We start from the raw sequence: 14,446 nt of genomic DNA, 5'->3' as shown, positions 1-14,446 counted from the left end.
TTCACTTGGGGAGGAAGACATTCTTGATAGGTAGTTTGAGGAAAAAGAGAATGTGAGAGAAAGAGATGTGTGAAGAATGAGGAGTGGTGAGTTGCTACTTCTAAGGATATGAGGGTGACGTGGATTTCCGCAATAAATATTCTTAGCAAAAGATTTCGATTTCTAATTCATATCACTCGCCCGCAAAATCGTCTCCGAGTCTTACGGGCTGGGGGGCTAACTGTTGGGGGCAAAAACGGTTATTTCAAAATCAACGGCTATGATTATTTCTTATTCACGGATTTCTCGCAAAACATTCACTGAAAAAAAGATCGGAAGTGAACGAACGAGCGAACCCCGCACAAAAGCCCCTCGCCGGAGAGCTGAACCGTCATGCGGGTCAGCTCGCCGGCGACCTCAACCATCACGCCGGTCAGCTTGCCGGCGAGCTGAACCGCCGTGTGGTTGCACTCGCCCGGCGAGCTCAGCCATCGCGCCGGTCAGCTCGCCGGTGAGCTGAACCGTCGCGTGGTTGTGTTCGCCGGCGAGTTCGGCCGTCACGCGAGTCGGCTCGCCCGGCGAGCTCGACCTGATCCTGGCCTGTCCGACTTACTTTGACTTCCGTATCTCCCGTATAGCTGTGATATCCGACCTTCGGGACCATATACTTCTCGTTTCGTTTCGATTAAAGTTATTCTCGAAGTTTTATGACCAAAACCGAGATATCGTATAAACGCCAAAAGGCCTAAGAACGGTCCGCCAGGATCCAGACTAGTCTAGAGGCCCATCTACGCTCTCAGAATGGATTCGAGCCCATAAAAGTTACGACGGTTTGTCCTAACTCGAAGAAATACGATAAATGTAAAGATTCGAGGATAACTATCAAGATCGACGAAAAATGGAATATTTCCGTAAGAGGTAGACTTGGGCCCGAAGGCGAGCCCGAAAGAGATAAACTTGGGCCCGAAGGCGAAGGATGGGCCACCGACCTAGAGCGACTATATAAGGAGAGCAGGAGCAGAATAAAAAAGGATCCGAGAATTTAGACTTAGAGAACTCCTGCTATCTTAGAGAACTTAGGGCTTAGGTGGTTACACTAGCACGGCAAGGCTTAGGACGTCTTGGCCGCCTCTTGTCCTGTTGTTCCGATAGTTAGCATATCTCTACTCCTCTTGGAGAAATCTTGTATTCATACTATTCAATAAAACGCCTCTGAGCGATTATCTATCTTTTTATCGTTCTAAAGTGATTACGCAGAGAATTCGGACCTTCAAGAAAAAATGGGTTCACTCGGTTTTCCTCCCTTATTATTTGTTATAATCGACGGTGTGAATTTTGGTTCCCACAGCAAACATAGATGAGGTGCATATGCCAACAAAGAACCACAAAGCTCTGGATAAAAGGGACCAAAGCTCCAATAGACTAACTCCGCACACCTATACCAAGGGAAGGAGGGAAAGAAGAGAAACAATCTGAGGAAGCGAGAATGGAAGGTAAGCACTGAGAAACCAAAGCATAAGCTTGAGACTACAAACAACCTTCTAAGCCCACATAGCATACATGAAGAAATCACTATCCAAACTTGGAGTGGCAAACATGACGAAAGGGAGAGCCACCAGATATGCGAGCAGTGATGAAAGCTGCCACGAGATGAGATAATAGAGAGGGAAGGGAAGACGGAACAAAATCAGAAAACCAAACCATCATCGAGCTATGAAAGAGAGAATAGAAGTTAGATCACAAAAAAACAGATCTTGAAAGCCAAGACGACCAGGGACTATCGACGGCAAACCAACGACGCGGAAGACAACATCTAAGGAGACTAAACTCTGTCCCAACCCAAGGAGATGCAGCTCCCATAAGCCAAAATCTAAGGAAGAAGAGGAGCGCCAATATTGACCTGAACAGCCTACAACGCCGTGAAAACAACCACACAACTACGAACTCATAAACCCGATCACAACAAATATCAAATAATTTCACATGAGAAGAATGCAAAGAAGAACAAGAGCACGAAGGTGAGTCTTTTTCCGGTGATGGTGAGAAGCATCGCACCCCGAAAAGGTAAAAGTAATTCATAGATGGTGACGGCTCAGAGTCAAAATATGGGGAGATGGCACAAAACATCTTAAAAGAATAATGTTCCAAAATATAAAAAAAAAAACAATTTTGAAGTTGAAACCGTAAATCTTAGAATCAACAAATTGTTTAATGCAAAGTTATTGTAATTTAAAATGATTTACATCAGAGACTTACTTCATCACTAACAAATACTACTGTACACACAACAACACATTATTGAAAAATCAAACACATAATATATTAACATATCACCTACTACTATTAATATATAACACAAATAAACACAAAATAATGCTCTTAACGAATAAAGATGACCACATAATTACGTCATCCAAAAAATCATACTTAACAACAATGAAATAATATTCCGCGCGGACATGCGTCCTAGTAATATATAAAATCTATTATTATAAAGTACACTTTGTATCTCACCTCCTTCTGTCACATCACTAAATAGGGGAAGGAGAAAATGATACGTGTCCAGCTCTAAATCAGGTTTCTGCTTTACATTGTTGGGCTTTACGTATGAGCTTTACATTGTTGGGCTTCGATGATCTTTATTTGGGCTGTTACAAAAAAATACTTAAGCCCCATACTTCCATACACCTTCTCTAATAGTTGGGGCCGTCGACATCAAGGGTATCTATCTATTATTATAAAGTAAACTTTATCTCTCACCTCCTTCTTCCACATCACTAAATAGGGGAAGAAGAGAGTGACACGTGTCCAACTCTAAATCAGGTTTCTGCTTTACATTGTTGGGCTCTACCTATGTGCTTTACATTGTTGGGCTTCGATGATCTTTATTTGGGTTGTTACAAAAAATAATACTTAACCCGATACTTCCATACACCTTCTTTAATAGTTGGGGCGGTCGACATCAAGGGTTCGTCGTGGTCATCGACTTCTTAACACTTTTAGTGTTGTTTAGAGTAATCTGAGTGCTTAGAGAAGCTTAAAAGAGATTTAGAGAAGATTAGAGTATGAAATGAGATTAAGAGTCTAATATGGAACCATTGAGATTAAAGACTAGGAGAAAGACTCAAAGCTTGCTTAATCTTATTAATGAGAGAGTTTACATATATAAGAAGAGACAACTAGGGTTTTCGTAAAGTAGAAACTGAGATAAGCATGTGGAGTCAATGGCCATTTCAAATCCATCAAATTGCCTTCTCCACACGTTTTAAGCATATCCTAGCTGGATGTTGCTTTTGCTTTTACTTTCCAGCTGTACCAGCCTGTCCAAGACTCTCCCTTGTCCTTTCCAACGGTCTGATTCATCCCACAAAGGCTAAGGTAGTTTCTTATCTTCACATAAGTTACTCTGGGTAACTTAGTAAATGTTTGGTCGAGGTTTATGTCGCCCTAGCTCATACGGACGGTACGTCCTGTACGGCCAGGATCGACCTAAACTCTCCCATTCAGCCCAAGCTTACCTTCTCTTCTCTTCCTTCACCCTATCCTCTCTTCTCTTCTTATTACTCAGCTCATCTCAACACTTCTCGTTCATCTCCAACAATGGAGTTTCAGGAGTCCCAATCTGATGTGAATGGACTCCATAGTCTTTTGTCATGCGGCCTTAGTGAACACATCCGCCAACTGATCTTCACTTCTAGTGTAGCATGGCAAGATTACTCCTAGAACAATCATCTGCCTCACCTTGTGGCAATCAACTTCAATGTGCTTTGTCCTCTCATGGAACACCGAGTTGGATGCGATGTGAATGGCGGCTTGGTTGTCACAATGCATAGTCATTGGTGTGGCTTGATCAATCTCCAAGTGCTTCAAGATGCCCTTGATCCATACCAGCTCGTTTGTAAGCTTCAGCATGGCTCGGTACTCAGCTTCTGCACTTGAACACGACACCACCTTCTGCTTCTTATTCTTCCAAGTAACCAAGTTGCCTCTAATGAATGTGCAATAGCCGGTTGTTGACCTCTTATCAGCTCTGTCACCAGCCCAATCAGCATCATAATAGCCCACCACTTCAATGCTTCCATTGCACCCCATCCATACTCCTTGATCCGGCGAGCCATTTAGGTACATCAAGAGCCTTTCCACCATACGCCAATGATGTTCCTTGGGAACTTGCATGTGTTGACTCATCTGATTCACAGCAAAGCATATATCAGGTCTTGTGATGGTTAGATAAATCAATATGCCAACAAGTTTTCTATAGAGTTTAGGATCATGAAATGGTTTGCTGTCTTCAATCTCCCCCTCTCGTGGGACTTTGTAGCCATGCTCCATGGGCATCCTTGCTGTCTTGCCTCCATAAGCACCTGCATCTTTCAATAGATCAAGTGTATACTTCTTTTGGGACATGAATAAACCTTCCTTGGATCTTCAAATCTCAATTCCAAGAAAGTATTTCATTTCTCCCAAGTCTTTAATCTCAAACATAGATTTAAGGTACTCCTTGGTTGCTTTGATACCCTCCTTATCACTTCCAGTGATAATCATATCATCAACATACACAAGGAGTGCAATCATAACTGAGGGAGTAGTGAGAGTGAAGAGGGTATGATCTAGTTCTGACTTCTTAAAGCATCGGCCATTCAATGTGGTACTTAGCTTATTGTACCAAGCTCTTGGTGATTGCTTCAACCCATAGATAGCCTTCTTCAGCCTCAATACATTCTCTTTCTTTACTAGATGTTCCAGACCTGGTGGGGGATACATGTAGACTTCAACCTCAAGTTCTCCTTGTAAGAATGCATTTTTTACATCAATTTGCCACAATCCCCATCCAAGGTTAACTGCCAAGCTCAAAACAATCTGAATGGTATGTAACTTGGCTACTGGTGCAAATGTCTCAATGTAATCCTCTCCATAGGCCTGAGTGAATCCTCTTTCTACTAGTCTTGTCTTCTTTCTCTCAATCTGCCCATCAGCCTTGTATTTGATTGTGAAGATCCATCTACTAGACACAGCCCTCTTCCCTCTTTGAAGTTCACTCTCATACCATGTATCATTCTATATCATAGCTCTTGCCTCAGCTCCCACTGGTTCCTTCCATTTCTTATCCAACATTGCTTCTTCATAACTTCTTGGAACATAGCTCTCATCCAAGTTCACCATGAATGCGCAATGTGCTTCTGGATATTGAGAAAAGGAGCACATGGCCTGAGAAGGATGCTCCACAGCCTGGGCATTGTAGTACACTCTCGTGTTTACCCAGGTAGAAGGATCCTTCCTCAGCCTTGTGCTTCTTCTCAACACTGGCTCTTCTCGCACCACTTCTTGTACTTCCTCTTGTGGCAGTATACTTGTTTCATATGTTTCTTCTTCTAGCTGACCTGCCTCAGCTCCTTCTTGTTGCTGACTTGCTTCATCTCCTTCTTGTTGCTCATTTGGTTCCACAGCTTGATCATGAGAGGCAGAACTCTCTTCTCCACTTGTGTCTTCACGGCTTTGAGTTTCTGTTTCATTCCCCCCCCCCCCCCCCCCCCCCCCCCCCGGTACTAATGTGTTTGGTGTAGTGTTCCTCACACCTTGCTGTTCTTGATGTACATTGATTCCAAGACCTTCAAGGATGATTCTCAATGTAGTCGCTCTATCTGAAGTGAGATCCCTCAAATCCTCTTGAATCTTCTCCTCATAGTACCCTTTCTCTTCAACAAACTTCACCTCCCGTGATACCAATACCCTTCTTGTCTTGGAATCATAGCACTTGTATCCTTTCTGACTTGATGAGTATCCAATGAACATTGCCTTTGAGCTTCTTGCTTCTAGTTTGTTCCTTAGTTCTCCAGGCACCATCACATAGCATAGACACCCAAAGATCCTCATATGCTCTAAGGATGGTTTGTATTGATTCAGTACCTCAAACGGAGAACGGCCTTGCAAGATCAGAGTAGGCGTTCTGTTGATTAGGTAGCAGGCTGTGGCAACAGCATCACTCCAAAACCTCTTGGAGACGTTTGATTGGAACATCATAGACCTGGCTACTTCCATTAGATGTTTGTTCTTCCTCTCAGCAACTCCATTTTGCTGTGGAGTGTAAGGACAGCTTGTCTGATGCAATATCCCATGTTGAGATAGGTGTTGTTTGAATGCTTGTCATGTGTACTCTCCTCCATTATCAGACCTGAAAATCTTTATCTTGGCATGATAATGGTTAGTTACATAGGATTGAAAGTTTTTAAATGCATCAAGTACCCTATCTTTGGTTGGAATTAAAGTTAACAAGGTGTATTTGGATTTTTTATCAATAAAAGTCACATAATACTTATGATTCTCTCTAGATAAGCATGGAGCAGTCCAAACATCAGAATGTATTAAATCAAAACACTTCTCATAAATAGTAGTGGACTTAGAAAAAACAGTTTTACAATGCTTGCTTAAAATACAAGCTTCACAATATTTATTCTCAAAAGAAACACCTGGCAACATCAGTTTCAAAGCCTTATTATGAGGGTGTCCTAGTCTAGCATGCCACAATGCATTTTTACTTAAATTAGCAGATGAAACAGAAGTAAACGAGCAGCTTATATCAAAAACAGGAGCAAGATCTTCAAGTAAATATAAATCTCCTTTGGTTACTCCTTTTCCAATCATCTTGCTGATTTTAATATCCCGAAATTTCACATCATTAGGACTGAAGTAGCACATTTCTTAATTGATACCAAGTTTGAAGTGAATTTAGGCATATTATAGGTTTTAGTTTCCTTATTAAACAATTTAAGACTTCCTATTCCTCTAATAGGAATCTTATCACCATTAGCTATCATCACATGTCCATTAGTTGGTAAGATGCCTTTAATTAAACTAGTGTCACTGATCATATGATGAGATGCACCAAAATCAACTACTAAAGGTTTAGTGATATGAGAACTAGCAATGTGAGCAAGGATGCTTGACGGCTTAAATGCATTATCAATTCTAGCAATATGAGCAATCTTAGACTGATTAAGCATTTCTCTTAAGCTATCAGGCATCTTAACAGTTCTAGATGGATCATTATAGTTTTCTATAGCCCTAGCACCAAAGGAATAACCAAAGATGTTACCATTCTCCTTGAACAACTTGATGAGGGCATCAAGATCGGATCTCTTGAGGTAATCCTAAACATTGTTCCCACGGTTTCTTGGAGTTCCAGTGTAGGCTACAAGAGACTTCCCATCACTTGCCTCACGTCCATCCATCTCCGGTCCCTTGCTTGTACTAGCTCCGCTTGCTCCATCAGAGATGTTTTCTCTTGCCTCACGGTCCTTCATGAATTTTGCTGGCTTGAGGTGTGGGTGAAGGATCCAGCAAGCACTCTTCTTGTGTCCATGCTTCTTGCAATGATCACAGCTTCCATTGAACATCCTCTCCTCATACTTCCCATGCGCAGCCTTGTTAGCTTGAGGAGCTTCACCTTGTTCAGCTTGGTAAGCTTGATTGGCTATGGACAGATCTCCTTTCTTTCCAAACAACCCAATGGACCCTTGTTCCTTCTGAATATGCGCACACACTTCTTCAAGATTAGGTAGAGCATCTTCCCTCAGCAAGTGTTGAATGAGACCATTGTAGGCTGGGTTCAAGGTAAGGAGCAACCCAAAGACTTTATCTTGCTCTCTCCTCTTGTTGAGCTCATCAGCATCCGTTGTGCTCGGCCTAAGCATCTCCATTTCAGACCAGAGAGTTCTGAACCTCCCTAGATGCTTGGTGAACTCCATATCCTCTTGCACCAGGTTGTTGATCGCTTGCTTTACCTCAAACACTCTGCTTAGGTTTGAGGTATTGCCATACACCTTCTTCAATGTATCCCACAGCTCTTTAGCAGATTCACAGTAGCTGTATGCATCTAGAATCGCCAGCTCAAGTGATGCACGAATAACGGACATCACCAACATGTCCTCCTGATGCCACTTCTCAGCCGCATTGCTTGTGGCTTCACCTTCAGCCTCTCCTTGGGTAATGAGCTTTGGAGCTTCTCCTGGTGAGATTTGCTTCCAAAGCCCCTTGCTTCCCACCGTGGTTCTCACCATCTGAGACCACACCAAGTAGTTGTTTCCCTTGAAACAAACTGCCACCTTCATGTTCATGTTCATTCCACTCTCCATGTTGAATGATGAACTCTTTAGACTTCACTAACTTTATCCTGAGCTAAATAACTTGTAAGAACCTTCACAGCCTCAGCCTTCAACCCCCACAACTTCAATAACACACAAGAACCAGACTTTGAACTCGGACAGCACCCAGAAACTCTCAAGAACACAAGATCACCAAACCAACTCTTCAAAGCTTCAATCTTGAATCTTCAAAGAACCCACCACGAACTCAGGTTCTCACGAACCTGGATTTGATACCATAACACTTTTAGTGTTGTTTAGAGTAATCTGAGTGTTTAGAGAAGATTAAAAGAGATTTAGAGAAGATTAGAGTATGAAATGAGATTAAGAGTCTAATATGGAACCATTGAGATTCAAGACTAAGAGAAAAACTCAAAACTTGCTTAATCTTATTAATGAGAGAGTTTACATATATAAGAAGAGACAACTAGGGTTTTCGTAAAGTAGAAGCTAAGATAAGCATGTGGAGTCAATGGCCATTTCAAATCCATCCAATTGCCTTCTCCACACGTTTTAAACATCTCCTAGCTAGATGTTGCTTTTGCTTTTACTTTCCAGCTGTGCCAGCCTGTCCAAGACTCTGCCTTATCCTTTCCAACGGTCTGATTCATCCCACAAAGTCTAAGGTAGTTTCTTATCTTCACATAAGTTACTCGGGTAACTTAGTAAATGTTTGGTCGAGGTTTATGTCGCCCTAGCTCGTACAGACGGTACGGCCTGTACGGCCAGGGTCGACCTAAACTCTCTCATTCAGCCCAAGCTTACCTTCTCTTCGCTTCCTTCACCCTATCCTCTCTTCTCTTCTTATTACTCAGCTCATCTCAACACTACTTGTTCATCTCCAACAATGGAGTTTCAGGAGACATATTAAATCTATATCTATCTATTATTATAAAGTATACTTTGTCTCTCTCCTCTTTCTGCCACATCACTAAATAAGAGAAGGAGAGAGTGACACGTGTCCAACTCTAAATCAGGTTTCTGCTTTACATTGTTGGGCTTTACCTATGGGCTTTACATTGTTGGGATTCAATGATCTTTATTTGGAATGTTACAAAAAAATACTTAAGTCCGATACTTCCATACATATTTTTTAATAGTTGGGGAGGTCAACATCAAGAGTTCGTCTTGGTCATCGACTTCTCGTTCATCTCCAACAATGGAGTTTCAGGAGACATATTAAATCTATATCTATTAATATAAAGTACACTTTTTCTCTCACCTTCTTCTGCCACATTACTAAATAGGGGAAGGAGAGAGTGACACGTGTCCAAATTTTAATCAGGTTTCTTCTTTACATTGTTGGGCTTTACATTGTTGGGCTGCGATGATCTTTATTTGGGCTGTTACAAAAAAATACTTAAGCCAATACTTCCATACATGTTCTTTAAAAGTTGGGTCGTCGACATCAAGGGTTCGTCGTGCTCATTGACTTCTCATTCATCTCCAACAATGGAGTTTCAGGAGAACTATTTGAGACGAATTGTGATGATGATTCCTTAGATATAGAACGATACGCCATAAATCGGGAAGGATCACTTTAGCTGGGTGTTGGATATGAACCGAGAAGGCAAATGGCACTTCTGGAACTGAGATGGATTGAAATGATCGTCAAGAGATGTGGAATGGCTCTTGATATACCCACGATCTCAGGCTAACCACCTAAGAAAGAATGTAGTGCGTGGGCTAACCACCAAACAACACACAAAGATGAATTGGCTGACCACCAAATCAACAAGCCGGTTCACACCAATGAACTAGCTAAAGAAATCTCTCTCTCACTCAGAGAAAAGAAGAAAACAAAAAAATAAACTCAAACTTAGACTGATTTTATTCATGGAAGAGATTACATATTTATACTACTGGTAGTCAAAGAGAATTAAAGAGAATTGTGGGAAAACAAGGCATATAAAATAGAAACATTGACTAGAATATTATTAATGAGTCAAAGACTCAGTATTCCATGCAGATTGGTCAAAGATGACCCTTCGGTTCACGTTCTGGTCAAGGAAACCCTTCGGCTACTGTCCAGGTTCATCTGAACCTGATAGATGCACGGCGGTAACGATAAAGACTCCTGCGGGGCTGTCCGGATGGTCCGCCATGTGAGAATCCATATCTGTCTTCAGGTTCTTCACGACCCAAGCTAAGTCTGGCTCGACTATTGTCCTTGGAATGTCGAGATGGTCGGGAAAGACGAGCTCTGGTACGGTCAGTTCGGTCGTTTGATCGTGGTTCCAGCCAAAACTCCATTCCGGACGAACGCGGGTCGATCCAGTACACGGCTCGGTCAGTCTGATCGGTACGGTTGGATGGATGAACCTCGGTTGAATTGTTCAGAACGTCCTGATGTCCATGCGGAGCTGGTTCCATGTAATGATCCATGGACTGGGGCACATCATTCCCTCCTTCTTCAAAAAGATTTGTCCTCAAATTTGTAACATTGAAAGGAAAAGGGTTATAAGCAAAAGAATTATAATCAGCACAATGCTCACCTTAAGTTTGGTCCGGTTTTTGAATGAAGAATATCCTTCTTGGTTTGCTTGATGACCACAGATTTGTTCTTCATCTAGCCCCTCCATTGGCTCATTTGTGAAGTCATCAAAAATCGGCAATGAGACTGAAAGTTCTTCTTTTTCTGGCTCGGTTTCAACTTTGTCATTCTCCAAAGTCACCAATGGTTTCTGGTTTTGGCACTTGTTAGCATAATGACCGATCATATGGCATTTGAAGCTCCTGGTAGAATGAGCTTTGCTTGTGGTTTTCACAGCTTTGCTTTTATCAAAAGAAAATACATTAGTTTTCAAATTGGAATTTGAAAGAGAAGAAAGATTACCTCGTTTGAGATTATGCTGTTTTGGTGCAGAAGAACTGTTGGCGTTTCCCTTCTTTTTGAGTTGCTGAATAGCAAAAATTACCTTATGCAATATCTTCTCCAAACTTGCATAAGTCTGAAGCTCATTCCGATCAAGCATATCACAATTGCTTATCTTGGCTTTAGTGAACGAACGATTACCATTTTTGACCCTCTTCTCATCATCATCTAACATGTTTTGTCTCTTCCTTTGGTTTCTTTGTTTCTGCACAAAATCAAACCCATTAGAAGCAAAATGTTTCTTATCTCCAAAAATCAATTGCTCTTTTTCAAACACGGTTTTAAAAGGATAAAAAACGTCTTGTTGTGGCTTTGAAGCCTGCTTTGATTTCTCGTGAAGTCCAAACATCCTGAAAAACACTTAACCAAAGAGTTAGCAAATAAAAATCATCACACTTTCAAAGTGTTTAGCTCACGATTTTTAGGTGATCACTCAGAGTTCTTTTCACTGGTTCAAAAGATGATAGGCAGTCAAAATTCAGCAATCAAAACCCAAAACAACTTTTAAGGGTAAAGAGAGAAAGAAAGATGAATAGATTTTTATGTGGATCCGCCTTAATTGTCCTAAGGTTGGGTTTCTCTTCAGCCAGCAGGGTTTCTCTTCCACCGCTCCCCTTGGATTTCTCTTCAGAAGTGATTCAAGCCTAAAACGATAACTCTTTTTTTCTTTTTTTATATCGTTTTTTTTTAAAGGCGATCACAAGGGAGTAAAGGTACAGCCCGGATCCAACAAGAAATAATAAAAGAAATTTGTGGAGAGATGAGAAGATGAAAAGATGAAATAAAAACAAACCATCCAAAGTGGCTCTGATACCACTTGATACGCCCTAAATCGGGAAGGATCACTTTAGCTGGGTGTTGGATATGAACCGAGAAGACAAATGTCACTTCTGGAACTGAGATGGATTGAAAGGATCGTCAAGAGATGCGGAATGGCTCTTGATATACCCACGATCTAAGGCTAACCACCTAAGAAAGAATGTAGTGCGTTGGCTAACCACCAAACAACATACAAAGATGAATTGGCTGACCACCAAATCAACAAGCCGGTTCACACCAATGAACTAGCTAAAGAACTCTCTCTATCACTCAGAGAAAAGAAAAAACAAAAAAATAAACTCAAACTTAGACTGATTTTATTCATGGAAGAGATTACATATTTATACTACTTGTAGTCAAAGAGAATTAAAGAGAATAGTGGGAAAACAAGGCATATGAAATAGAAACATTCACTAGAATATTATTAATGAGTCAAAGACTCAGTCTTCCATGCAGATTGGTCAAAGATGACCCTTCGGTTCACGTTCTGGTCAAGGAAACCCTTCAGGTACTGTCCAGGTTCATCTGAACCTGATAGATGCACGGCGGTAACGATAAGGACTCCTGCGGGACTATCCGGATGGTCCGCCGGGTGAGAATCCATGTCTGTCTTCAGGTTCTTCACGACCCAAGCTAAGTCTGGCTCGACTATTGTCCTTAGAATGTCGAGATGGTTGGGAAAGACGAGCTCTGTTACGGTCAGTTCGGTCGTCTGATCATGGTTCCAGCCGAAACTCCATTCCGGACAAACGCGGGTCGATCCGGTACACGACTCGGTCCGTCTGATCGGTACGGTTGGATGGATGAACCTCGGTTGAATTGTTCAGAACGTCCTGATGTCCATGCGGAGCTGGTTCCATGTACTGATCCATGGACTGGGGCACATCAGAGAAGTCTTGGTATCGTTTCATCTCCTGTTCGTCTCCCTAGAACCGTTACGCAATGAATTGATTGTCTATCATTAACTCTTTCGACCCATTGCAACCACGATTTCACATTCAATGCATTTTCTCTCTCTCTTCAAGGCGGTGCAGCTACAACCATAAAAAGATTAGTCTACATACCGTAAGCATCATCTTCACAAATAAAATATTTCCAAGTAGAAATGGCGTTGTCTCAAAGCGTGTGTTTGTAGGACGGGTTTACCCCTAGTAATTAATATATCAGATATAATCTTAATTCAAGTTCTTTTTGAAATAAAAGATTCAGTAGTCTAGTGGTTGGTTTATGTTTAGATAGCGTCTCAATCGAGTTCGAAAGCCCAAACTAACAATTTTGTTTAAAAAATGTATTTTTTGAAATCCAAAATACTTTGGTTTAGGTCAGATTCAGTTTTGGTTTTTTTTTTTTTATTAAAATTTGAGATTTTAGATCCATTATTTTAACAGTTTCGGTTTGGAGTTGGTATAAGTTTCTTGGGGTCGGGTTTGGTTCTGTTTTTCCGATCCGGATAGTTTGTTAAACCATATGTGGAACACAGCTGACTTACGGTATTGTGAATGCTTCAAATTTTGTAAAGAAGTAAAAGACCACATGAGGACAGCAAAGAGGAGTACATAAAAAGTCAAATAAAGTCTTTTAGAATACAAAACCATAAAAGTTATGGGCCTTCGCTTCTCTGTAATCCCACTGATGACCAAATTGTACAGCGCACGACGACCTCTGCACTTCCGTCAATTCCGGCCATGAATCGCCAAGCGCCGTCGTTATTATGTTAACCGACGTCTTTTGGCTTCGCACGCGACGGAGCCGCATCGTCTTCTTCCTCATCTGTTCTCCTTTACTTATCCCACTCCTCTGTGCCTCAATCCCTCTCCTCTGCGCCGCCGAGATCTTCAGTCGCCTCCGCAATCGCCATCCATGGTTCGCTAAATCCGCCGATGAAGATGATTTGCGGCTCCAGAGATGCGAGGAAGGATGTAACTGCGGCGGGTCTGGGCCGGAAGAAGCGGGATTGCTTCAGAGATACTTGGAAGATCAGCTGATTCTGGTTAGATCTGTTTACGGATGCGGTGAAGAAGAAGACCAAAATCGCGATCCCGATCAAAATAGGATTTTACTTCTTTCGTGATTGTTTGTTTTGAAGTTTTAGATGTTTATGTAGATAAAAAAGCACACGGATCCGATTTATTATATACTTCCAAACTCCAATCAATTGAAATTTTCCACTTTCGTCTTTGTGTCTTTCATTCCAATTTTTTCTTGCAAAATGAATTCTTCATTAGGTAATAATTCTCACACAAAAAAAAAAATTAAAATAGATATTTGAGTATTTGTACACCCTACACACAAACTGTACCCTATCTGCACTCCATGCCTTATTTCTCCCCAATTTTCTTCCTCCCATCTACCCATCTTCTCTCCATTCTATGGTATCCCACTTCTTTTAGTATATTCAGCTAATTTGCTCTAGATATTTTGACAACAAATTTCATCGAAGAAAGAAAAACATTTATATCTTTATTTTACAGATATATAAAAATAAATAGTTATTTAAAAAAATAACATAATATATATAGGAGGAATTTCACTCATACCATTTTTGTGATACCATTATTCATGTTTACCACCGACAAATAAACATTTTCAAAAATACATTTTTTTTATTAAACGGTAAAAGACTCTTATACCA

At 41.1% G+C, this 14,446-nt stretch overlaps 1 protein-coding gene across 1 annotated transcript; it reads left to right on the top strand.

Annotated features, from left to right (window-relative positions):
• The first annotated feature begins 13,282 nt into the window (after positions 1 to 13,282).
• LOC106298757 lies at positions 13,283 to 13,986 on the top strand. The gene has a single exon (XM_013734902.1). The coding sequence runs from the start codon at positions 13,526 to 13,528 to the stop codon at positions 13,883 to 13,885; it is 360 nt and encodes a 119-aa protein (XP_013590356.1). The 5' UTR covers positions 13,283 to 13,525; the 3' UTR covers positions 13,886 to 13,986.
• Positions 13,987 to 14,446: the final 460 nt, after the last annotated feature.

Source organism: Brassica oleracea, chromosome C6, assembly GCF_000695525.1.
Source record: "Brassica oleracea var. oleracea cultivar TO1000 chromosome C6, BOL, whole genome shotgun sequence".
In the NCBI taxonomy this organism is placed as follows: Eukaryota; Viridiplantae; Streptophyta; class Magnoliopsida; order Brassicales; family Brassicaceae; genus Brassica; species Brassica oleracea.
This window is presented reverse-complemented; position numbering and strand designations above follow the sequence as displayed.

Coding starts and splice junctions, on each gene's coding strand:
- LOC106298757 (XM_013734902.1), top strand. CDS start 13,526: ATGTTAACCGACGTCTTTTGGCTTCGCACGCGACGGAGCCGCATCGTC.